Source organism: Filicampus tigris, chromosome 6, assembly GCF_054856515.1.
Source record: "Filicampus tigris isolate MCC_2025a chromosome 6, RoL_Ftig_1.0, whole genome shotgun sequence".
In the NCBI taxonomy this organism is placed as follows: domain Eukaryota; kingdom Metazoa; phylum Chordata; class Actinopteri; order Syngnathiformes; family Syngnathidae; genus Filicampus; species Filicampus tigris.
The window spans coordinates 107,228-135,000 of record NC_141222.1 but is presented as its reverse complement, the minus strand read 5'-3'; the positions used below and the strand labels follow the sequence as shown (position 1 = coordinate 135,000).

Here is a 27,773-nt window from a genome sequence, read left to right as displayed (position 1 = left end):
AACGAGAATATTTGTGATTGGGTTATTTATGCTGTTGGCGAGTTCCGGCCAGTGTTAAAACGTGTGCTAAATTGCTAGTGTAGTCCTCGCCTTATTTTTTGTCCAGATAAGTGTGGACTGTAATACAACATTTCTGTTCATAACGGGTGGATCTCCACCCTCACGCAGTTCTAGTCAGGCTTCAGTAAAAAGTCTACTGTACATAAGCACTTATTTTTGCTATTCTCGACTCTGCATTTCAATTTAGCGATTAGCACACTTAGCGACTCCTCGTTCGCCTCCGCGGTGAAAACGCTTCTTGTTAGTGGGGTTGGTTATTTGTCACATTGGAGGAGATGATGCACCTGCCCACAGGAGCAGGCCACTAATAGTGGCGGTGAATTAACGTTACATGCGGTATCTACGGTCGCGACCCTTTTTTTTTTTTTTTGGAGGGGGGATTTTTTATTATTTTTAAAAAATATTTTTATTAAATTCTCTTGAAAACTTCTTGGGCAGCCGCCTGTTTACTTGGGCGGTGCGCCCAAGTATTAACATGGCGTGGGAACACTGACTTATTTCGATGTTGTTGTACGGTTGGACAAAAGAAGGAACATCGTTTTGGGTAATTGTACTTTATTACACAATACTAAGTGACCTTTTTTTTTTTCTTCGATTAATTTTTCATGAGAAAAACAATCCAAATATTTCAACAACAAAAAAAAAACCTACCAAAAATATTGAAAAATATAATGACGTGTATTGAAAAATAAAAAACAACTATAGCTGTGAGCAGCTATAAAACGCACTTGCCGTTGCAGGCCTGGCAATGTACGGGTACTGGCACGTTGGGATATTGGCACATTGTAATTGGAATCCTTTAAAAATTAAATCCATCAGATGTAATCCTGGGCACATCACGATTAAGGAGCAGCTTTGCAGCAGGGATATTGAGCTGCTAGCTGTTGGCATGAGGCCATTCTACATCCCGCGAGAGTTTAGTCACGTGATCGCGGTGACCGTCTACGTCCCACCAGCTGCCAGCAGCGACACAGCCTGTGATGTCTTGACTGCTGCAGTGAGCAGGCTACAAACACAGCACCCAAATGCCCTGGTACTCATCTCTGGTGACTTCAATCATGCCTCCCCTTCCTCCTCTCTGCCTTCATTCACACAGTATGTCACCTGCCACACCAGAGACAATAAAACACTGGACCTTTTCTATGCCAACACCAAGGAGGCATACACATCACTGCCCCTCCCCGCGCTGGGCAAAGCTGATCACAACCTGGTGGCTCTCCAGTCTGTGTACAAACCTCTGGTCCGCAGGCAGCCAGCTGTGACCCGCACGGTTCAGAGATGGTCTGGAGAGGCCGAGGAGGCCTTAAAGGACTGCTTCAGCACAACTGTGTGGGAAGTATTCAGCGATGCTCATGGGGAAGACAGTAGTAGTCTAACGGACACTGTTACAGACTATATAAATTTCTGCATGGAGAACACCATACCCACCAGGACAGTAAGGTGTTTCTCCAACAACAAACCCTGGATTACACCAGACATAAAAGCTCTCCTGAAGGAGAAGAGGAGGGCTTTTGCGTCAGGCAACATAGAGGAGCGGAGGACTGTGCAGCGCCAGCTGAGGAGGAGGATCAGAGAGGGGAAAAGGTCCTACAGGAAGAGGATGGAGGAGCAGCTGCTGCAGAATAACGCCAGGGGAGTCTGGAGGGGCCTGAAGACCATCTCAGGCCACGGACAACCCAAGACCCGGACTGGGGGGGACCTGCAGTGGGCAAATGAGCTAAATCTCTTTTTCAATAGGTTCGATCAGATGCCTGCCTCCACTCAGTCTCTCCTGCTGCAGTCTCCACCTACTCCTCCTGCTGGGCGTGTCACCCCCTCCCCTCTTTTCTCCACAGTCTCCAGCTCCCAGCTACACCAGATAGCCACCACTCCTTCCTGTCCAGCCTTGGCCTTCACAACATCTCAGGTGAGGAACCAGCTGAAGAAGATGAAGGCGAGGAAGGCAGCGGGTCCAGATGGCATCAGCCCCCAGCTCCTCAAATCCTGCGCAGACCAGCTGTGTGGAATTGTCCAGCACATGTTCAACCTGAGCCTGAAGCTGGGCAGGGTCCCCCAGCTATGGAAAACATCATGCCTGGTCCCGGTGCCAAAGACCCCCCACCCGAAGGAGCTCAACAGCTTCAGACCAGTGGCGCTGACGTCTCACCTGATGAAGACCCTGGAGAGACTGGTCCTTGTCCACCTGCGCCCCCTGGTGAGCTCCTCAATGGACCCACTCCAGTTCGCATACCAGCCTGGCATCAGTGTGGATGATGCCATCATCTACCTCCTCCACACTTCACTCTCCCACCTGGAGAAGGCGGGGAGCACTGTGAGGATCATGTTCTTTGATTTCTCCAGTGCTTTCAACACCATCCAGCCCACCCTACTGGGAGACAAGCTGGAGCGGGCGGGGGTGGCGCACACCCTCACCACATGGATCCAGGACTACCTCACAAACCGGCCACAGTATGTGAGGACACAGGACTGTGTGTCTGACGTGCTCCTCTGCAGCACGGGGGCCCCACAGGGAACTGTCTTGGCTCCCTTCCTGTTCACCCTCTACACCTCGGACTTCAACTACAACACCCCTACCTGTCACCTGCAGAAGTTCTCTGACGACTCTGCGATTGTCGGCCTCATCACAGGCGGAGATGATCGGGAGTACAGAGAACTTACTCAGGGTTTTGTGGACTGGTGCCAGCAGAACCGCCTCCTGATCAATGCGGGGAAATCCAAAGAAATGGTGGTGGATTTCGGTAGGCGCCAGCACTCTTCACCTGCACCAGTGAACATCCGGGGAACAGATGTTGAGAGAGTCTCAACTTACAAGTACCTGGGTGTTCATCTGAACAATAAACTGGACTGGTGCGACAACACAGACGCCCTCTATAGGAAGAGTCAGAGCAGACTCTTCCTACTCAGGAGACTGAGGTCTTTTGGGGTTCAGGGGACACTCCTCAGGAACTTTTATGACTCGGCGGTTGCATCGGTCATCTTCCAGGGAGTGGTCACCTGGGCAGGCGGCGTCTCGGCCCGGGACAAGAAGCGGCTGGACAAACTGGTCAAGGGCTCACTGTCCTGGGCTGCTCCCTGGACTCTGTGGACTCGGTGGGGGACAGGAGGATGTTGGCCAAGCTGTCATCAATGCTGGGCAACCCGGACCACCCCCTCCAGGGCACCCTAACAGCACTCCACAGCACCTTCAGTGACAGACTGTTACACCCTCGCTGTGCAAAGGAGAGATTCCGCCGTTCCTTCTTGCCTGCTGCTGTCAGACTCTTTAACAAGAACATTGTGTAGTCTCTACAAACTGGCGGTCATTAGTGCAATTGTGCAGTCCTGCACCTGAGCTCGTATCGTGCAATACCCAATATTCCCCACTACTGTAATACCGTGCAATACTCAACATTCCCCACTACTGTTAGTCTAGTTTTATTTTTATCCAATGCTGTTCCTTACATTTCACTACAGCACTGCAGCACTGTCACTTAGAGTATTTTTTCCTCTGTACTATGTACAGGCCGAAATGAGTGTTCCTCATATTTTTTATGTAGATGTAGGTTGGTGTGTATACACATGTGTATATACACATGTATATACCAGTTCAGGGTGTTCCCCGCCTACTGCCCAAAGACAGCTGGGATAGGCTCCAGCACGCCCCGCGACCCTTGTGAGGAGAAGCGGTACAGATAATGGATGGATGTTAGTAGTGATGTCAAACGATTTTTTTTCTTAACAAAATGAATCACAAAATGTTCCATAATTAATCACGATTAATCATCCGTCCATCCATTATCGATACCGCTTATCCTCACAAGGGCCGCGGGGCATGCTGGAGCCTATCCCAGCTGTCTTCGGGCAGTAGGCGGGGGACACCCTGAATTGGTTGCCAGCCAATCGCAGGGCACACAGAGACAAACATCCGCACTCACAATCACACCTAGGGGCAATTTAGAGAGTCCAATCAATTTACCATGCATGTTTTTGGAATGTGGGAGGAAACCGGAGTACCCGGAGAAAACCCACGCAGGCACGGGGAGAACATGCAAACTCCACACAGGGAGGCCGGAGCCGGGATCAAACCCACGACCTCTGAACTGTGAGGCGGACGTGCTAAACAGTCGACCACCCGCAATTAATCATATTTTTCAATTTTTTACGACGCTTTGAACCATTATTTACTTGAGTAAAATATTTGAATTCATGTGGAAAAAAAATAAATTCAATAAATTTTGGATTCAAAGACTGTTCTAATAGCTTTCTTTGATCCTTGAATACAATTCTTTTCCTGTAAAATACAACAGTTGAACGATACACTAAAGACGTACAACTAATTTAAATTTGGCTGCAAAGTGTGCAAATTATTTTGGATTTCTCCAATGAGCCGTCAAGCAACTTTTTTTTAAAGTAAAACTACGTAAAAGTCTGTCTTTGTGACAGGAAGTAAATAATACTGAGTTAAACATTTTTTTTTTGTGTGTGCGTTATGATATTTAAATTCATCGCCATAGTTAATACTTTAATTTTGACAGCCCTAATTGTTATACTTGAGCAACTAACTCACGATCAAAAACTTAAGTAATAATTTAATTTAACTCAAACTGAAGAGGTCAAAAGTGCATAAACGTTTGCAAGTCTTAATTTAACAGGGTGACAAAAAAAATGTAATGGTTTAACTTTTGACAAAGTTTACACGTTAAATTGTAGGGCTTCAGGGACTTTTTGTAGGTCTTGGGCTGGCTGTTTCATGTGCCTTCAACTTTTCACGGCTCAGCTTCAAAAAACATGTCAGCTGTGATTGGTCGTGATCTGAGCCCTGAGTAGTTGTGATGTCATTTTCAGTCGACAGAAATGACAAAATGGCCTGAGATGGCGTGGATATTGCTGCTTAACTCATATTCCACAAACGCAATATGAATCAGAATGTTGTTCTACTAGTGGGCCTGCTGGGAACATATTCTTGAAAAAAATATGTTTGGGTTGATTTCCGCTTTAAAGTATCAAAATCTTCACCTGGCCCAATGAGTGTCAAAATTAAAGTTTTCGTACAGGTTTGGGTCCCTAAAAATATGATTAATCAGCAGGAAAATAATATAATAATAATGATACGAAGAAAAATTACTAAAAATTTAACAAAAACAATAGGGACCTTGCGGCAGTCGCTGCTCCTGGCCTTGCATGAAAATCAAATCTTCATTATTTTCTCAATTATTGGTAATTGGCCAGATTTTATCTCTCAGCATGGTGAGTTATCGTTGAGAATTAATGGTATCGCAAAGAATGAAGGGACCCACAATTATGTCCTAAGTAGGGCTGAATGATGATGTAAAATAATATATTGCGATCCCCCCCCCACACACCCCCCACACCCATCGTTTGCGATATGTGTTGTGAATGTTTTTTTTCAAGGTCCTTTTCGAATGTATTTTTTCGACAATTAACTCATTCACTGCCAGCCATTTCAGGGCAACCACCTCCACCTTGCCAGCCGTTTTGAAGGATTTTCACTGATCTTTCAAGGCCCACAGAATATTGTTTGACAGTTATATGAACACGCAACCTGCCAAAAGAAATATTAGACTATCTTCTTTGATTAGGAAAGAAAAATGTTACTTTGTACCTTTCTCCGTTCTTGTGTAATCGGCAGTAGAACATTGCCAAGTTTCACCAATTTTTCCTTTCCTGAACTGAAAACTGAGAAAATTAGCTTTTTCTGAAAAGCTTCATTTCAAACTGAACTTTGACTTTGACACTAATATTTTTTTGATTTTCTGGCACCGCAAACATCTAAACTTTACAACAACATAACCAACACTGACTAAATGTTTTTGATGACAAAATTTATTTGCAAGTTTCAATACAGTATTTACAATTTTCAAATTTGACCTAACCATATGAACTTCAAACTGTATGCAAATATGTACATGTGCATGTCCGCGCATCCGTGTGCAATATGTACATGCGTGCATGCCCAGTCCGCGCGACGTTTGTGTGTGTGTGTGTGTGTGTGGGGGGGGGGGGGGTGTGTGTGTGTGTGCGTGTGGGTGTGGGTGTGGGTGTGTGGGTGTAGGTGAGTGTGCGTGTGGGTGTGGGTGCGTATGTATTTGTTCTCCCCAATTATAATGATTTAAAATTTATACATTTGAAAAAAAAAGTGTAAAATGTAAAAGTACGTGTGACTCATCCACAATATGTTGGAGTATCTTGTCTGTAAAACATAGCTGCCAACAGTCAACAGGACAGTCAGAGTCCAACTCTACAGCAACTCTTTTGGCATCAAGCTGGCTGGATGCCAGCCTATCAATTATAGAAAAATAAATAATTACCACAAATTATATATTTTTTTATTCCTGCAGTGTGTTGATTTTTTTTACCACATTTTTTTGCTCAGCCAACAGCAGTGAGAAATACCTTCTTGCTCTAAACACAATCTGGGAATTGTAGAATTATATACAATTACTCAAGAATATTTTTATTTCTCCAGTATACCCTCACGCATCGGAAAAAGCGTTTAACCTTTCCTCAACACACACATGCCAGAATCTCCTGTACTTTATACTAGTGCTGTCAAATTTATCGCGTTATCGGGTGGTAAGTAAATTTTGTAATGATCGCATCAAAATATTTTACACATTTAACACATGAATGACCGCCTATGCATAATCCCAATCTGAAGTGCAGTGAGCAGCAGAGCGGACGCGTGTCGCCTGCACGAGTATAAAGAAGCATTTCGAAAGAAGAGGGCAGCTTTAAATCTAAAAAATATGAATAAATTGGTTTGCCTCAGTGACTGAGGATGAATAGAGAAGAGGGCTGTATTGTTTTGTGTTAATAAAGTCAGTTTAAAGGACTAACACACGACGTCTTGATACCAACCACGGCATAGCACAGCATTATGAGCCAATCACATTCATGTGCACTCCATGGACCACACGGAAAACACAAACTCTAAGAATATAAAGCTGCATTTTGAAAGAGTAGGGCAGTTTTAAATCTCAGAAATGTGAATAAATTGGTTTGCCTCAGCGACTGAGGAGTCGAGAAGAGGGCTGTCTTGTTTTGCGTTAATAAAATCAGTTAATCTAACACATGACATGCTAAACAGAACATAACACTCCTGTCATATGAGCCAATCATATTTGTGTGCACTTCAGGGACCACTCGAAAAAAAAAACTCTACGAATATTACAAGGGCCACATATAAATGTGAACATTACACACACACGCATCCACACACACACGCACACACCCCCACACACACACACTTTGTTTGCACACATTTGAAATATTTCTGTCACTGTTCTGAGGCCCTTTTGTGTTTTTGTAGTGAATAAAAATACTGTCTAATACAGAAAGAATGTTCATTTTAATAAAAGAAAAATAATTTTCATCTCATGAGGATGTATTGGTGTAACAAAAAATACATTACATATGAACAGTATGTTGAATGTATATATCCATCTTTTGTCTTATCTTTCCATTCCAAGAACAATTTACAGAAAAATATTTTAGCGATAGTTCAAATTACAGTGAATTACGATTAATTATTTTTTAAACTGTGATTAACTCGATTAAAATTTTTAGCCCTGCTTTATAGACATTTTGAAATGTTCACATTTCCACAAATGTTTGACTGGGTGATTTAAGCTGTGCAGTTTGGCCGCGATCACGTTCCGACAACTCTTCCGGCACTCCCTGTTCAGCGTTACATATTTTTTTTCCACATCTACACGCCGGTGCATGATCTATACACACAGTACTCGCAGCAAATGTATTGCAGAATAATGGCAAGCATGTGACTGAAGGACGAGATGTTTTGATCGCGAGCAGTTAGCAACGTACCTTCGCTACTGTCAGGGAGGAGTCTCGATGCGTGACTTTTGGCATGTGACGCTTGTTAGACTTGCCTCTTGAGAACCGCGGCTAATCCACAGGCATCCTCTTTCCTTTTTCTCTTTGAACGCCGTCTCAAAGAAATTCCACGACATCCTCTGCGGTCTCGCAACGCCGTCATGCGTATATTCTGATGCATTAAATTGGTTAAGAGACGGATAATTGGATTAAAAAAGGACAGCGATGTATTCGCTCTCCCGGTTTGAAAGGTCGAAAGACGCAACAGCGCTCCCGGCTCTAGTGGTAGAAATGTGGTTATGCGCTCCCGGGCTTAATGGGTTATTCACTCAATTTCTTTTGTAGACCAATAAATAATAATCCTGTGCCTTTACCACTTCCTACATGTCACTTTATTTCATGAAACATATGTAAACATGGACTGCACTTCTTGAATCACTCACTCAACATATAGACGGATAAGTAAATAATGTAGCTGACCCCTTGGTTGAAAAATATGACGTAGTCTCGACTGATGCTCCAGTTACTTTTATTTCTCTCCACTCTCCATTCTCTCCTTCTCCGGTAGGCACCGTGAAAACTAGACAAACAATTGTGTCTCAGTATACTTGTGCCTGTCTAGATTCACAACAAATATATATTGAAGGAGATTAAAAGTTTCTACTTATATGCTATCTCAAATATTTACAGACAATACAGTAAAGCTACAAAAATAAAACATACATTATATCATTGGTAAGGTATTTTCTCTGATGTTATCTTATTCCGCTTACCAAGGGTGCTAATAGAATGACTATCTGATGTCTGCAGTGTTAATAATTCTCTGAGAGGGTATATAATGAGCAACTGTTAGCCGCATGAAAGGTTAGAAAAATGTGTGAACAAAGAACATGACACGATACTGGTAAAAGGATATTACCTTGAACAGTTGTTTATGCTTTCTTCAATGAGCCTTTATATCTTCCATTTTGTGATCCGACGATAAGTGCCGGTGTGTAACAGACTGTTGCGGACGGTGCATATCACGTTCTTAAAAAGCCGCCGTGACTCGTCACTTCCTTTACACATACACAGTTCAACTCCAACACAAATGCAACATCGCTACTCTCTGGTGCCTTTGGCAACTGCATTAACAATAAAAGTAAATTACCTTGAACATTTTATAAATTAAATTAAATTATATTTTTATTTAGGTGTATATAATAGATTTGCTGCATTTACAAATAAAACATACATGTACAAAATTAAAGTTTACCCAATCCAGTTTGGAACATCACACAGGCCACCCGTTTGAAAAAGTAAGATAACGCTTACTTATAAGCGCCACTGTGTATTACCACTTGGCGGTGTCTCAACACCTTTTTGTCTGTCTTTTGGTTCGAAACATACAGCCATCTTCTTAATATTTGACCGGATGCGTTTTTATTTCTCCTGGCTCATGGAGCTGCACACTATCAACCCACGACCTCTGCACTGTGAGGCGGATGTACTATAATAAAAAGCAGTACAATAATAAATAATGATAATGAGACCAAATAATCAATCTGAAAAGAAAGCAGTAATATAAATTTAACTTACTTTCCAGACGACAAGCTGCTATTTTTTTCCCATGCTTTGAACCTTCAAGGTCAAGGTAAACTTTAATTTCCCGAGGGGCAATTTGCTTTGCAGCCAGCAGTCAACTCAAGAACACATCAAAAATCCACTCACACACAACCGTATACAAGGAATACAATGTTATGCCATGTTATATAAAAGAGCAATGGAAACCGGTATCAATGAGTTCTTAAATCTGTTTGTCCTGCACTTGGTCATACGGTATCTGCGCTCTGATGGCAACAGTTTATATTCAGCAGACAGAGGATAACGGCCGTCTGCGAGGATAGAATGGGCCTTTGCTGCTACTCTTGCTCGGTAGAGCAAGGAAAGTCCTTGGAGATTCAGGCCTCCGATCTTGCTGCATACCTTAACGATATGTTGCAAGCACTTTTTGTTTTTACAAGTCAGGGATCCAAACCAGCATATAAAAGTAAATGTTAAAACTGACTCAATAAAACAAGAATAAAACATTTTCATGAAAACAGGATCAACATTAAAACCTCTCAGCTTCCTATAAAAGTGCATTCGCTGATGGGTTTTAGCACAAACCGAATAGATATGCGAATCGAAATATAGCTTGGTGTCAAGAGTTATCCCTAAATATTTGTATTTTTCCACTACCTGCACAGGCTGTCCATGAATAAGAACAGGGTGGAGAGGGGAAGACTTCTGTCTAAAATCAATGACCATCTCCTTTGATTTAGAAACATTGTTTTCTAAAAAGGAATGACCGCACCAATCGCTAAAAGTGTTAAGAACAGCACCATGATCAAGGTCATCATTGTTTAAAAGTGACACAATTATAGAATTGTCTGCAAATTTGATGATGAATCTATCCCTTTGATGACTCTGGCACTCATTTGTACATCTAGTGCGGCGAAGTGTGTGTGAAGCAGTGTGAGGCTGTGTCGGAGCAATTATGAGCAAAGAGAAGCATCTTCAGTTGAGTTTCATGACCATTGGGAACGAGTGCCTCGAGGACTGTAACTCTGGCCATGGAGCAACACCTCCCAGGCATCTCCCAAACACGCAAAGCAGACTGTAAAGGCTCGTTGGTGAATTTGCCTCATGCGACGAGAGGCTGTACTGTTACCAGTGTTTTTTTAATCCGCCTCTATCTTTGCAAATACATGGAGGCCCGCGGTTAATAAAATGAAGCGGCCAATATGTATATATATTTGTTTTATGGCTAACTTTAGCTGTTGCGACTTTTAATCAAGTGCACATTGTTGTCCGGAAGTTACGGCAAATCCCCTACATCAGAGGTCCCCAAACTACGGCTCGCCTTCACATTTTGCCCAGCCCCCTGCACAATAACAGAGACGCATTATGATTTTTTTCTCAGTCTGGCCACGCGATTGAGAGTAATACACACATAGAATTTGACATTCTGTTCCACCCTCTCATTCAGATTTTAGAATGCCGGTGCTAAATTTTGATTCCTTGTTAGCCGCATGGATGAAGCACAAACGAATTAGGATGGATAGAATATGTGTGTGCACGGCACACAGCCCCTCCTGCCGCTGAAACTGTGAAGCAGTTACACGCCTTGGCAGCTCATACTCACTGGCTGCTCCTCTCAGTCAGCCCCTCCACTCACTACCTGCCGGCAAGGGCGGACCTCTGGACGTTCGCCCGGCCCTTCCCAATGATCTCCCCGGCCCGGCGGGCGAGCTCGGAAATTGCATTGCCTTCTAAGAACTGGCGCGGATTATTCGGACCCATAGTCAGTATGTCTAATGCCAACATTGAGACAACAAGTTCAACAGGAATTTAAACAGCCAGTCAACAGACAAAAGCACATAAAATTTAGCTAACATACAACAGATGCAGCATATACATAAACACACAAACAGAGCAGGGCATTTTACTACAAATTGATACAACAGATGCAGCATACACATAAACACACAAACAGAGCAGGGCATTTTACTACAAATTGAGCATCATTATTCGGCATCTGTCAGCATCTGTACCTTTCCTTCGTCCATCATTCGCCTTTTTTCGGGGCGGGGGGGTGGGTCGTATAGTAACAACTATCGGTCGGTCCCCCTCTAATTTGAAACGGGCGTTGTCTGCGATTCTGACTAAACTTTCACTAGCACAATGCCACCCCCCCATGCTGAGCGATATTTGGAATGAAACGAAACACTCACCACATGGAAGCCTCACTGCCTGCATGGGGGTCTCAGCCACGGCAGGACTAAATCCGTCTCCTTTTAGGACCACGGCCAATTATACTTATACTCCAGTGCGACTTATATATGTTTTTTTCTTCTGTATTATGCATTTTATGGCTGGTGCGACTTGTACTCCGGAGCGACGTATAGTCCGGAAAATACGCTGTTTTATGTAGACTGCTTAAATTTGATTTTCCTTGCTTGACATTAAAATACAGTGTCATGTTTGTCATATAGTTTGTTCGTTTTAAAGAGAAAAACATTAGGTGAGCCCATCAATTGGTGTTCAGTTGCATTCATTAACTGTGCTGCATTATTGTATTTTTTGAGGCTCTCAAAAATAACACTCTTATGAAAAATAGTATATAATAAAAATAAATATACTGGTTAAAAATAGCCCTTTGAGTAATGCATAGTAATGTTCACAAATAGTAAAACGTTCATGAAATTAAAGAACAGAGAAGTAAATAGGATTTGTCCAAAAATATCTCCTTTTTTTCAGAATCAGAATCGAGAATCGTTAGAACCGGGATCACCCACAAAGAACGAGTATCAGAATCATCCAAATTCAAACAGTGCCCAAGCCTAGTTATTATTTATTTAATAAATAGCGTTTATTAAATAAATATATTTCCTAACTTTTTTTTCTTCAACCCATTGTAGGTTACTTGGTTACTTATTTCACAAATAATGTTATTTCCTGACTTTTTTCTGTGAATATGTTGGAAAGGGTTATTAATATTTATTTGTGGCTTTCTGTAAAAGAATAAATGTTTAGGTTTTGGCACCACTATGATCGTCACACGTTTTCTGTTACAAACTGAGTCCCCATCAGAGAACGGAAAAGTTATGTGACCCTCACAGGAAAAAGTTTGGAGACCCCCTGCCCTACATCATGGGACACAAAAAAAAGAAAAAATATTACAGTAATAGGACTAAACTATAAGTAACAAGGAGTTAATTTTCAATCACCCTGTATTCCTAGTAAATTAAAAGAGATCTGATATCCTTGAAGGAGATGAAAGCTCTACTTTGACTGTTTACACTCTGTGTTTGAAATGGTTGTATCAATTGGACTTAAAACTCAAAACATGTATTTTTCTCTGTACCAATAATAGTAGACCTGGACAATTTTGAATTTTTTGAAATGTAGCAGGCACACAAATACTGTTATTGGTGTTGATAATGTTACAGAATAATGTTAATTGCCCAACCATTCCAGTAAGATTTGTATTTGTAAAAATATACAATTGTCTTTAGTCTCAATGCATTTTGTACTGTGAAATAAGGGTATTTGTCACCTGATTTGCATATGTTTTGCAAAGCTCGGGTTGGCGTTGTTAAATGATGTTGTATGGTTTTCACTTTTCCAAATCCAAATGGAAAAAAAAACTATTATTCTAATTGTGTCTGCAGCTACACAGAGAAAAAAGATAAGGACACGGCCCGGTGGCTGCCACTCTTCCCGGAGGGGATTGCGTACCAACAGGAGAGGACTGTACAAAGGAGGCTCGATCCACAGAGGAAGCAGGGAAGGCCCTGTGACTCCTGGCACTACTTCCATCCTCAAGATCAAAGCTGGTAGGAGGAGAGGGATGAGATTAAAGGGTGGTTCAAGGATGCAGCAAAGAGGTGCTTCTACCGAGGAATCTGATGATGGCGATGGTGAGGAAGATGATGACAGTGGGCATGGAGACCAAGATCAGCGTCCTCATCAGAGTAGGAGGACATCCAGGACTGATGATGAGGAAGATGAGGACAGTGAGAAACAGGAATTTGACCCAGAGGATGAGGACATGGACCTAGAAGAAGAAGAGCAGGAAGGACCCTGGGATTCTGACCCAGAGCCTCCAGTGCTCCTGATGTCTGATCTGAATGACGACATTCTTTGTGGCTCCTACCTGACTGTGACTCTACAACGGCCGACTGTGATTGATAAAAAATCTGGTAGGTACAAAAACCCCAAAGTGTTATTTTCCTAACAAATAGCAAGTGTCAGTTCATCAGGCTCATCTCAGTAAATTACAATATTGTGGAAAGCTTCATTTATTTCAGTAATTGAATTAAAAAAGGGCACCTCATATTGCATAACGTCGCAGTCCTGTGAAAAAAACAAGTCCATTTTGTTACATTAACTCATTCTATCCCAGTGACGTTTTTGTCATTTAACAATGGGTCTGAAAAAGTATTGTACTGAATGAGTTAATGCAATATCTGTATTCAGCTTCAATGTCTGTCAATGAATGAAAAGGCGTTAGATGACGTAATTTATTTAAAAGGTATCTCAGTTGGATGTCAGTCAAAATTCACGTCTCCAATGGAAAATACTCCAGTGTCTGCTCGAACGCCACCTACACTTTCTTCTCAGTGGAACAAAGCTGACATCTTTCAGTGTTAAGGTGAAGTTTGTCAGTATACTAAATGCTTGTAAATTGTCAAATAGGATTTTTTTTTTCCTGCTGTCAACCTCTAGTAATGTTACATTTATGCCAAACGATATTCCATGTCAGTAACGTAAACACGGCCCAGGTCGGACATCACTGTCGTCAATGCCCACGACTGTGTTGTGTATGTGTTCATTAGAATTCTGACAAGATAAAATTTTAATCATTCACATCATTAGTTTGATATTTGCCAATGTGTTCTCCTTTTCTGGATAGACATGTCTCTCTGTCTCTGTTGAGGTAGAGAGAAAAGAAATTGGCTATACAAGTGGCAAGTTTGTTGAGATGAGAAAGAGGGCTGTCAGACAATGCAGCTGATACAAAGTTTTTGCAACACTGTTTTGTCAATATTGCATTCAGTGTCATAAAATCGTTGCCTTTACAATCACTGAAGACAGACAAAGATGACTCTCCCAGTTATGTCCTTATGGAATTGGAAAATGAAGTTATTTTTTACACTGAAATTTGCTCTCATAAACTGCATTTCGATGGACTTTTTAGACCCTTACACTATATTATGCAAAACATTTGAAAAATAACCAGTAGTTTGAATTATCTACATTTTTCACTCAGCAAATAGGAGCAGAAGGGTCCTCGAGGTAAATTGGCTTTTTTTTTTTTTAAATCACCTGAATTCTAACTGTACTTATGTAGATGTACTTAGCATTTGTAATTGTATTTGCTTACATTTTTTTTAAATATAATTAACGTTTTGCTCAGGTCAAGGAAGAGAGGAAGGAAGGGACGTGTGAAGAAGAAAACGGTGGAAGAGTGAGGGTGGACAGGAAATTAGACATGAAAAAGGGTGGAAGAAACCTCTTCATTTTATAGAATAAGATTTTGTCACTTTCCTGTGAAAAACACTTTCCATATTTTCCGGACTATAAGCCGCAACTTTTTCCTAGAATTTGAGCCATGCGGCTTATAGTCTGGTGGGGCTATTCTGTGGATTTTTCTTCCACCGCTCGGGCCGCTCTACCCGGAATGACAGTACAATTCAATACAATACATTTCCCATTAACTGGATGTGACTGCAGGTGGAGGATTTCAACAGGCAAGGGCGCCATAGACTAGGTTATTGCATTATGTGCTGTAATGCTTTGATTTTATGTTTTCCTAGAGGTGCCTGAAGTGCACATGAATGCGATTGGCTGATGTTATGTCTGTTCTGTTTCAGTGTGAAATGCTATTGTTGATTTAGCATGTCGTGTGTTAGATTGGCTGACTTTATTAACATAAAACAAGACATATGCATATGTAGAATGTAGTAGATCAATAGATGGTGGAGTCTGGTGGACATTAGCTGACAAACTGGAGCGGCAGTCGGCAGTGAAATGAAGATAAGTACTGTTTATTTTCTCTTGGTTCTCTTCTGTTTTAATCAGCAACGTTGCTGCAGTGTTAAAAGGCACTGTTGGGAAAGAATGTGCTCAGGTACATTCATGTACATTTACAGTTCATAATCGTTCTTTAAATGCAGTGAATATAAATATAAAAGTTTTCAACATAGATAGGTGTGGCTTATATAAAGGTGTGGCTTATTTAATGTTTTCCAAAATGCTCTAAAAATATAGTGGGTGCGGCTTATAGTCCGGAAAATACGGTATGTCCTTTTTTTTTTCTTTTTTTTTTTTAATTTCCTTATTTTTACGTGAATGGTGTTTCCGTGTAAGAGACATCGCACTAATGTGAAAATTAAAAATGTTTCCAAAATTGGACGTAAGTGTTTTTCACAGGACAGCGACAATATGTTAACCCATTAAGGACGGGAGCGCATAACCGAAATAATTTTTGGTCTCTTAACCAATGAAATGAATCAGAATAGACATGTGATGGTGTCGTGAGTTGTCTGAGGATATCCAGAATTTTTTCGAGCAGTAATGGCAGCCCAATCGATCGCCGGAGCTCTGATATATGTCACGGCAGTGATATCGACGATGCGATTGTGGACTTTGAACCAGTAGAACCAGTCGAATGTGATATGTAGTTAAGATATATGTTTGTAGACAATGACAATATCGACGTCTTTGGAACAGAAAAGAGGATGTTAATTACCACTCGATTTTTTTTTCCAGTTAAAGGTAGTGCTTCTCTTGCACCGACACTTTATTTTTACCTCTTCAGTTGAAACAGGAAAGATTAATAAATTTGGGTTTCTGTGAAAGCCACGTTTAAGCTCTATAATTCTTTTTGGAACTATGTTTGTGTCTGCTACAGGGGCTGGGATATTAATTATTTTGTAGGTGCAGAAATTCTGCGAAAACAGGTTTTCAAGGGTAATTCCAAAGACGACCTTAGGTTTTGGGGAACTGCTGAGCCAGGCGTGTTAGGCCTTAATTGGTTAAAGTGGTAATAAATAGTAAAGACACGCTCTGCGCAAATGAAAGTGTTATGTCTCACATGTGCTTAAAGATGCACAGAACATGCATATTTTCTTTGTTTTTCTTTGAATTAGGTAAGAGAAACAGTTTCAGTAGTCTCCTCAGGTGGCAAGGCTAATCCGAGAAGTAAGAGGAGGGCAAACCCAGAGACCTGGAATGTCAACATCTAGAAAAGGAGGCAAATGAAGAGCCAATCCTGGGATGGGGAAAAAATTGAAGAGACTGTGTTGAAGGAGGCAAGACAAATGGACATGTCATATCAAATCCTCCAAAATCAAGTGTAGTCAACTAGATGAATCAAAGAGAGAGGAGAGTTTTTTTCTTTATTTTCGTATTTGTGGGAGAAAATTGATTGGAAAGAGAGGGAAATTTATGTCGAGTCATTAGTAGAAGAACTGAGAAATGTGAACAGTTGCAGCATAATCCAGGAAGGCAGTTTCCATCTTTTCTCAATTTGTGAATGCAAGAATTTGAGCGTCAGGAATAGAACAGTGGGTTTATTTGAGGTGGGTGGGGAGCAGAGGGAAAACACCTAAGCAGACTGCGAGAGTGACAGTGACGTCCAAAGAACAGGGCTTTCTGAAGACCTTCCACCAGGTGAAAGGACCTTGTTGTGCATGGATCTGCAGGGGCTCCTGCTGTGTCCCAATCTGCAAGCCTCTGCTCTTAATTTCAAGACCAAGATCAGTATGCATAACTTTACCATCTATGACAGGATATCACATGATGCAACAAATTACCTATGGCATGAGGTTTAAGGTGGTCTTTCTGCCAATCGATTTGTTACTTGCATTGTTAATTATCTTGAAGCACACCTATTTATGATGAGTACATTATCTGGAACAATGGGTGTGGCTATCAGAACTAATACATCATCTTGAACAATGTCCTCAAGTTTGTGACTGCAAAACAGAAGACTGACACACAAGTACCTTGAAAGAGGCCACACACAAATATAGTGTGATTCAGTGCATTGTGTGAAAGAAAGGAAACCGAGGCACAAAGACATACATGCTCCAGCTGAGTATGCTGCAGTTATCCAGGCTGTTTGCTCCCAGCCGTTGCCTTACCAGGTGAATACGTTTTTCATGGACTTCAGCTAAATAAAACTCTGTTTCCAGCATTCGCTGCGCAGGCCCTAATAATAATAATGGTAGTAACTAGAGCTGTGACTAGTTATTATGGGCCCTCGCAACCCTGGCCACGTTGAGGTACTTGCATGTTGGGGTACTTGCACATTGGGGTACTTGAACATAGAATAATAAGCATTGTTTATCCGAAGAAAATGATCTGAAAAGACATTGTTTAAACAAGCACAAGAAATCTCTACAATATCTATTTTTATGCCTAATGTGTATGCATAGTTCCATGAGTTTTCGCCCACGACCATCAAAAACAGCATATTTTTTCTTTATGAACAGTGCATCGCCATGGCATCAGCATGCAATTAAATAAAACGTTTTCAATATGCTTTCATCTTTAACGTGTTTAGATGAGACACCGACAGTTTGAAAACAATCAGATAAAATCTCAAGGAGGGGCTCGTTAAAATATGACCTGTAAAAGGCCAAAATAGGTGCAGAATTTCAAAACAAAGCCAAAATGGCGGACCTTGTGTTGGATTTAAGACATGGCTACAAAAGACATCTGTGTATGTCTTGGGCTGTTACATATGCCTCCCAATGTTCACCGATCTGCGTTAAATGTGGAACCTTGAACGCTTGGTTAAAAATGTGTAGGGGGCGCGAAAGAGCTATTTCTAGGAAATGGCACAAGAAATCTCTAAAAAATTTATTTTCATGCCAGGTCTAATGTGTGGGAAAAGTTTTGTTCATATTAAGACACTCAAAAACTGCATAATGTTTCTTCATAAACATTGCATCGCCAATGCAACAGCGTGCGATGAAATTAAAAGCTTTCAATAACTTTTCACATTAATCATGTTTCAGTGAAACAGGAAGTTTGGAAACGATTGGATAAAGTCTTTAGGAGGAATCAGTTAAAATATAACCCTATAAAAAGCCAAATGTCGCGCAAAACTCCAAATAAAGTCAACATTGGGACGTCCTGTTAATTTTGCACATTACTAGAAAAAACATTAAGATCTTGGTCCGTTACATATGCCGACCAGTTTTCACAGATGTACGTGGAACCGGAAACGCTTGGTAAAAAAATTGTAGGTGGCGCCTTCAAGCTTTTTCTTTGGAAACTAGCACATGAAATCTCTCAAATATTTACTTTATGGAAGGTCTGATGTGTGTGCAACATTTCATGAGTTTTCGCAAAGGTTTAGACCTTCCGAAACAGCATCAGTTTTCATGATATACAGCGCATCGCCACGACAACATCGTACAACGAAATAAAAATATTTCAATAAGTCTTCAACTTAATCTTATCTTTAGATGAAGCATGCAAAGTTTGAAGACGATCGGATAAATGCTCGAGGAGTTTGTTAAAATATGACCACTATGAAAGTCCCAAAATGGTGCGTCAATTCCAAAATAAAATCAAAATGGTTGACGTCCTGTAAGGCTTAGCCCATGGCTGTATCAGATGTTTTTGTAGGTCTTAGGCTGTGACATAGAGATGTTTTTGTCGGTCTTAGGCTGTGACATATACCACCAAATTTTCATTGATGTCTGTGAAACGTAGAACCCAAAATCCTTCGTTAAGAAGGAATTATGAAACACAAAGTTTGATGCCCCCTGTCATATAGTGTTGCGAAAACGTAAAATATTTTCCCTATTGTTGTCCAACCTGATGAGATGGTACAGCCCAAATTTGAAGTCAATCGGGTGAACCATCTAAGACTAGGCGGCCAATATGTGACCCCTGTAAATTTGCTCAAATGGATCAAAGTTGTACGTTCAAATACTCATCACGCACTTCCCGAACAACGAAATAAAAATATTTTCAATAACTGTTCATCTTGAACATCTTGCGATGAAGCATGCAAAGTTTGAAGACGATCGGATAAATGCTCTAGGAGGAGTTCGTTAAAATATGACCACTATGAAATTTCCCAAAAGTTGCGACAATTCCAAAGTAAATTCAAAATGGTTGACTTCCTGTTAGGTTTAGCACATGGCTATAAAATATGTTTTTGTAGGTATTAGGCTGTTACATATAATTTGCATTGGTTTCGCCTAGGTTTAGACCATGAAAAACAGCATAATTTGTCTTTGAAAATGGCTCATCACAATGGCAAAAACGTGCAACAAAATAAAAAACTTTAAATAACTTTCATCTTAAGCATGTTTAGGTGACACTCAAAGTTTGTAGACGATCGGATACAATCTCTTGTTTAAAATATGACCTCTATAAAAAGGCCAAAAATGTCGGCCAATCACAAAATAAAGTCAAAATGGCAAACTTCCTGTAAGATTTAGCCTATTGCTATAAGATACTTTTTTGTAGGTCCTGGGCTGTTACAGATGTCTCCATATTGTCACAGAACTAGGTAAAACGTAGAACCGCTAATGCTTCCTCTAAGATGTGTTTATAGAGACTTTTTTTTTTAAACAAGCACAAGAAATCTGGAAAATATTTATTTTCATGCCAGGTCTAATGTGTGTGCAAAGTTTCAGGAGTTTTCGCCAAGGTTTAGACCCTCAAAAACAACATATTTTCCCTTCATAAATATTGTATCGCACATAAATGTAGGTGAAACGTACAACAGAATCCTTCGTGAAGCAGGAATTATGAAATGCAAAGTTTGATGCTCAGCCCCCGTCATATAGTGTTTCAAAAACGTAAAATATTTTTCCGTGTTGTTGTCCAACATGATGAGATGGTACGACCCAAATTTGAATTTAATCGGGTAAACCATCTCGGACTTGTGGGCAAATGTATGACCCCTGTAAATGTGCTGAAATGTTCCAAAGTTGTACTTTCAAATACTCATTACTCACTTCCTGGACAACGAAATAAAAAGATTTCAATAACTTTTCATCTTAAACATCTTTAGATGAAGCATGCAAAGTTTGAAGACGATCGAATAAATGATCTAGGAGGAGTTTGTTAAAATATGACCACTATGAAAGTCACAAAAGGTTACGACAAAGTAAATTCAAAATGGTTGACTTCCTGTAAGGTTTAGCACATGGTTATAAAAGACATTTTTGTAAGTCTTCGGCTGTTACATATGCCAGCAGATTTTCATAGATGTAGTTGAAAGATTTTTTATAGGTCTGAGGGTGCTATGCTTGCCTCCAAGTTTTCCTAGCCGTAGGTCAAACTTACCGGGACTTTGCTCTGATGAAAAAATCGAGGGGCTCTTGAGGGCCCTGCAGACCCCTGTACATGTTCGGGCATGGCAACCAAAGAATTGTTGTAGGTCTGAGGGTGCTACACGTGCCTCCCAGTGTTCATAGCCGTAGGTCAAACTTACCGGAACTTTCCTTTGATAACAAAATCGAGGGGCTCTTGGGGGCCCTGCAGACCCCGTTTTTGAGTACTCGAGTATGGAAACTTAAAAATGTGACATTTTTCGCCAGGCCCGATGTGTGTGCAAAGTTTGGTGAGTTTTCGTTCACGTGTGTCCCTCAAAAATGCTTTTTCATAGCTGTAGGTCAAACTTACCGGGACTTTCCTTTGACGAAAAAATCTAGAGGCTCTTGGGTGCCCTGCGGACCCCTGTACATGTTCTGGCATGGGGACCAAAGAATTGTTGTAGATCTGAAGGTGCTACACGTGCCTCCCACTTTCCGTAGCCGTAGGTCAAACTTACCGGGACTTTCCTTTGATAAAAAAAAATCAAGGGGCTTTTGGGGGCCCTGCAGACCCGGTTTTTGAGTACTCGAGTATGGTGACTTAAAAATATCACATTTTTCGCCAGGCCCGATGTGTGTGCAAAGTTTGGTGAGTTTTCCTTCACGTTCTGTCCCTCAACTGGCACGTTGGGATGCTCGCGAGTTGGAATATTTTGAAAATGTAGTACATCAGATTAAACGCAATTTTGACTAAATATTGACTTATATAAAAGGCCGATGAGGCAAAATGTGAAAGTAAATTCAAAATGGCAGACTTCCTGTTAGGTTGAGCATATAGCTCCAAGAGGCTTTTTTGTCGGTCTCATTATTGTTTTTTAGCAAAATAGGCGTTACCATGCCAACAGCTTTTTGCGAAAAATTACCAAATTTGTGTTTTAACATTAAGAAGGCCTAACCACTCTTACGTGCAATTATGAGGTAGATCTGGTTAACCTGCCAGGAGAATAATATGAAAGAATAAAACATGTACTTCCTACAACCAATAGGTGGCGCTACCACTACGGTGAAAAGTAATTTCATAGATGTCTTCAGGCTTGGACTATTAATAAATGTGAAGAATCTTTACTAGAAAATATTATGTGAGTTGAGTTCCAGCATCTTTTGTTTTCAAAGTGACTTCAAACTATAAAGTAAATTCAAAATGGCGGACTTCCTGTTAGTTTTATCATATGGCTCCAAGAGACTTCTTTGTAGGTCTTGACCTGTTACATATGCCACCAAATGTTCGGCTTTAACTATTATGAAATGTGAGTAATTTTTTTGAAGAAATTATAATGTGGTCAAGTTCTAGCAACTATTGTAATCAAAACAAACACATGCTATAAAGTGAATTCAAAATGGCTGACTTCCTGTTTGGTTTAGCCTACGGCTCCAAGAGACTTTTTGTAGGCCTTGAACTGTTCCATATACCACCAAATTTTCGTGGATTTAGGTGAAACGTACAACCGGGGATGATTTTTTTTTTTTTAAGTCCTAGGGGGCGCTAACCAGCCAGTTTTTGCAAATTGCTCAATAAAATAATAAAATATTGATGACTTTGCCAGGCCCGATGTGTGTGCAAAGTTTTGTGACATTTCGGTCATATTTAGACCTTCAAAATCAGCGTTGTTTTATTGGTCTACATCCCACCTTGTTAACCTGGGCCCCCTGGCCTCATATATAAAGCCAACAGTCTCAAACTTGGATTTTAAAATGGACAGTGATCTTAAATTCGACCAGCAAATCAGTGCTGTTGTAAAAACTAGCTTCTTTCACCTTAGACAGCTGGCTAAGGTAAAGCCCCTTCTTTCCCATCAGCACTTCAGAAACAGTCATGCCTTTGTTACATCTCAGCTAGATTAATGTAATACACTTTATTTTGGAGTCAGCCAGTCCTCCCTCAAACGTATCCAGTTGCTCCAAAATGCTGCTGCCCGCCTACTAACTGGAGCTCGGAAGATGGAGCATACCTGTATAACACCAATTCTGCCTTCCCTTCACTGGCTTCCAGTGCATTTCAGGGTTCGATTTAAGATTCTCCTCTTTGTTTATAAATCATTAAATGGCCTGGCAAAGATGTACCTCTCTGAGCTCCTCTACTCCTATGCACCTTCCCGCAGCCTCAGGTCTGCGGACCAGGCGCTGCTCGAGGTGCCGAGGACCAAGCGGAGCTTCAGAGGGGATCAAGCCTTTTCGAGTGCTGGTCCTTCCCTTTGGAATGACCTCCCATTGGATGTTAGGCAAGTCCCCTCTCTGTCCACTTTTAAAACCCGATTGAAGACACACTTGTATTGGCTGGCTTTTGGTGAGACCGTTTTCGGTGTATATATTGTTTTATGTTAATTTATTGATCAACACCGTGTATTATGGCCATTTATTGTTTATTATTATTATTATTTATTATCATTTACTTATTGTTTATTGTTCGTAAAGTCCTTTGTTACAGCTCCAGCTGTTATGAAATGTGCTATGTAAATAAAATTGTATCGTATTATATTGTATTGTAGAGTATGATCAACGTCTTGAGGCTTTTCTGAGAAATTTTCAGTTGGATTCATTCAGGGGGCTCCGTGCAGTAAATAGAAATGTAAAAAATGACAATTTTGGTCGTCACTAGGTGGCGCTATATGTATAACAGAATATTATCATATATATGTCTTAAGGTCGCGACTATTTATATACAGGTTAAGTTTTGGATTTTTTTGGAGCATGTGCAAGGGAGATATTAAGCATTTTCTCCTTTGTGAAAATAGAAAATATTGTATACAACTTTGTATGCCCCGCCTCCGTCATATAGTTTATCGAAAAGTCACAATTTTTTTCCCAGTTATTGTGCCAGGCCTTAAGATGGTATATCCGAAGTTTGAAGTCGGATGAATCCGGTGGGATAAAGCTGCAAAAGTATGCCCCCTGTAAATATGCAAAAATACAAAAATATGTTTAGATCAATCCTGCCTGGTCAAAACTCCTGCCTGGTCCCGGTGCCAAAGACCCCCCACCCGAAGGAGCTCAACAGCTTCAGACCAGTGGCGCTGACGTCTCACCTGATGAAGACCCTGGAGAGACTGGTCCTTGTCCACCTGCGCCCCCTGGTGGACCCACTCCAGTTCGCATATCAGCCTGGCATCAGTGTGGATGATGCCATTATCTACCTCCTCCACACTTCACTCTCCCACCTGGAGAAGGCGGGGAGCACTGTGAGGATCATGTTCTTTGATTTCTCCAGTGCTTTCAACACCATCCAGCCCACCCTACTGGGAGACAAGCTGGAGCGGGCGGGGGTGGCCCACCACCTCACCACATGGATCCAGGTTTACCTCACAAACCGGCCACAGTATGTGAGGACACAGGACTGTGTGTCTGACGTGCTCCTCTGCAGCACGGGGGCCCCACAGGGAACTGTCTTGGCTCCCTTCCTGTTCACCCTCTACACCTCGGACTTCAACTACAACACCCCTACCTGTCACCTGCAGAAGTTCTCTGACGACTCTGCGATTGTCGGCCTCATCACAGGCGGAGATGATCGGGAGTACAGAGAACTTACTCAGGGTTTTGTAGACTGGTGCCAGCAGAACCGCCTCCTGATCAATGCGGGGAAATCCAAAGAAATGGTGGTGGATTTCGGTAGGCGCCAGCACTCTTCACCTGCACCAGTGAATATCCGGGGAACAGATGTTGAGAGAGTCTCAACTTACAAGTACCTGGGTGTTCATCTGAACAATAAACTGGACTGGTGCGACAACACAGACGCCCTCTATAGGAAGAGTCAGAGCAGACTCTTCCTACTCAGGAGACTGAGGTCTTTTGGGGTTCAGGGGACACTCCTCAGGAACTTTTATGACTCGGTGGTTGCATCAGTCATCTTCCAGGGAGTGGTCACCTGGGCAGGCGGCGTCTCGGCCCAGGACAAGAAGCGGCTGGACAAACCGGCTCTGTCCTGGGCTGCTCCCTGGACTCTGTGGACTCGGTGGGGGACAGGAGGATGTTGGCCAAGCTGTCATCAATGCTGGGCAACCCGGACCACCCCCTCCAGGGCACCCTAACAGCACTCCACAGCGCCTTCAGTGACAGACTGTTACACCCTCGCTGTGCAAAGGAGAGATTCCGCCGTTCCTTCTTGCCTGCTGCTGTCAGACTCTTTAACAAGAACATTGTGTAGTCTCTACAAACTGGCGGACATTAGTGCAATTGTGCAGTCCTGCACCTGAGCTCATATCGTGCAATACCCAATATTCACCACTGCTGTAATACCGTGCAATACTCAACATTCCCCACTACTGTTGGTCTAGTTTTATTTTTATCCAATGCTGTTCCTTACATTTCACTACACTGTCACTTACTTAGAGTATTTTTTTTCCTCTGTACTATGTACAGGCCAAAATGAGTGTTCCTCATACTTTTTATGTAGATGTATGTTGGTGTGTATATACATGTGTATATACACATGTTACTGCTTATATTTACATAGGTTTGATCCCGAATGTTTGCCGTCAATGTTATACATTAATGGCTACATTTTGCCGCCGTCCCTGTGTGGCCTATATCTTTGCTGCTGTAACAATGAAAATTTCCCCACTGTGGGATCAATGAAGGCATTCTTATCTTATCTTATCTTATCTTTTTGTGCGGCCTGGCACCACTGTGTGACCTGGTGATTCAGCATCTCAGTTTTACAGCACATTTCTTGCCATGGTGAAATGTACTTATTTTATGGGTTGCTCTGTCTCATTCAGCACACCAAGTCCGTATCCCATCTCATTTTTTGCAAGGCCAATGACAAGCCTGACTTAACCACTGTGCTGGATGTCACTGGTGCGCTTCTGAAGAAGTTTGTCACCTCTTCTACCTTACTCAGCGGCAAGTGTTCACCGCGGCCAACTGGTTGCTTCAACTTGTGAAGATACATTGTCAAACACAAACAAAATCTCCCCATGTGAGACAAAACAATGTGTTTGGACGAGAAAAACTCTTTTTTCTATTACCAAAATTAAACCATTTACTTTTCATGTCTTAGTAAACAAATGCTTTTGGTTTGTTTTTCTTCATAGGTTCTATAGTTCCAAAAATGGAAGCTGCCATGGGTTTTAGGTCACCTCCAATAAATGCATGTGGTCAACCAAGCATCAACAGAAAGACCACTTTTTCCAAAGCTTTAAGGTTCAAGAGCAATGACAACACACGGGATGGCCAAATTCCACAAGGACCAGGAAGGTTGGTGTATTGTGACTTAACCTTTTCCAGTGTTTCCCGCAGATTTTAAAAATCTACTTGGGTGGTTTTTTTTTTTTTGTTTTGTTTTTTTTGTTATTTTTTGTTATTTTAGGCTTCATATCGTGCGTGCAATCTAGTGAATTTTCAGAGTAAAAATTGTTACCACATTACTCATTGACACCACATTTTTTGCATTTATTTTGTAGTCAAATAAAAAAAAAAAAATAAGGCTGCCATTGGATCATAAGAGAAAAAACTGGATGGGGACAGCGAAAAACAAACATACTGAGCCTTAAAACATAACACCATGTTGTTTGAGATGTTAATCCAGAATGCCAAAGCACAAAGTGCTTTGCAAGCATGAAGTGCACAGAGTCTGGGGACCGAAATTGAATGACCATGTTGCAGAACGGCTACCACAACATCTTCATCGAAAGTAACAAAATAATCATGAAAAGTATGGTGTGATCGATTTATCCTAAGTATGGTTTAAGTTGGTTTATTGAGACCATTCAAACATGGTATATAGTTGAGATTTTGCACTTTTGACAGAAGTTTGAATGGAAACTCTGCGAGGCTGTATCTTGCCTCTGTGTTGTCTTAAAAAAAAAAAAAAACGTCATGTGATCATCCGTCGATGTCAATGGGTTTGCTTACCCTACAGAGAAAAAAGTAAAACAATGAAAAGCATGGCTGGCTGCATGGAATGTTATTCAGAACAGGGAGAAACTTGCTTTCCAGAGAATACCAGATGCCTACTGACTATGTAGTTGGGCATCATTTGAATTTGGACGATTCCGGTCCCTAACAATTCTGGATTCCGATTCTTACCAAAAAAAAAAAAAAAAAAGGATTTATTTTTGGACCAATCACACGTATTTCCCGTTCTTCAATTTCGTAAACTTTTTACTATTTGCGAACTTTACCGTGGATTACTCAAAGGGCTGTTTTTAACTAGTATATTTATTTAAATACTTTTTTTTTGCATTATTATTTAGTATTATTTTTCAAAAGAGCTTTATTTTTTTAGAGAAAAAGAAATATATATGACAAACACAGTGTAGCATTTTAAGGGCAAGCAAGGAAAGTCTATCTAATCTAAGCAATATGTAACCATGATATATTGAATATATCATATATATATATATATATATATATATATATATATATATATATATATATATATATATATATATATATATATATATATATATGAATGTAACGTTAATTCGCCGTCACTCAAGCCTGGTTCATACCTCTGCGGCGCGTAGCAAAAATGTGACGAGTTGGCCAATTGCTCTCGCGGGCGCTCCAAACCAACACAGCCGCTTTGCCGCGCAACTCTCCAAAATCCAAAGCTGCCGCGTACGGTGTGCGGTTTGTCGTCTTTCCGAGGAAGCCTCACAGTTTCCATTCAAACTTCTGTCAAAAGTGCAAAATCTCAACTATATACCATGTTTGAATGGTCTCAATAAACCTACTTAAACCATACTTAGGATAAATCGATCACACCATACTTTTCATGATTATTTGTGTCACGTTTGATGAAGAGGTTGTGGTAGCCGTTCTGCTACATGGTCATTCAAATTATGTCCCCAGACTCTGTGCACGTCATGCTTGCAAAGCACTTTGTGCTTCGGGATTGTGGATTAACATCTCAAACAACATGGTGTTATATGTTTTAAGTATCAGTATGTTTGTTTTTCGCTGTCCCCATCCAGTTCTTTTCTCTTACAATCCAATGACAGCCTTATTTTATTAATTAATTTTTTTTTTTTTTTTTTATGCAAAATAAGTGCAAAAAATGTGGTTTCA

At 41.1% G+C, this 27,773-nt stretch overlaps 1 protein-coding gene across 1 annotated transcript in view; it reads left to right on the top strand.

The window, feature by feature from the left end:
- LOC147145412 (lysine-specific demethylase 2A-like) overlaps positions 1 to 27,773 on the top strand; it is a 180,966-nt gene that overhangs the window by 111,339 nt on the left and 41,854 nt on the right. The window contains exons 18-19 of the mRNA XM_086032833.1: positions 13,089 to 13,619; positions 25,796 to 25,958. Of these exons, the coding sequence (XP_085888959.1) occupies positions 13,089 to 13,619; positions 25,796 to 25,958 (694 nt within the window). The remainder of the gene's footprint in view (positions 1 to 13,088; positions 13,620 to 25,795; positions 25,959 to 27,773) is intronic.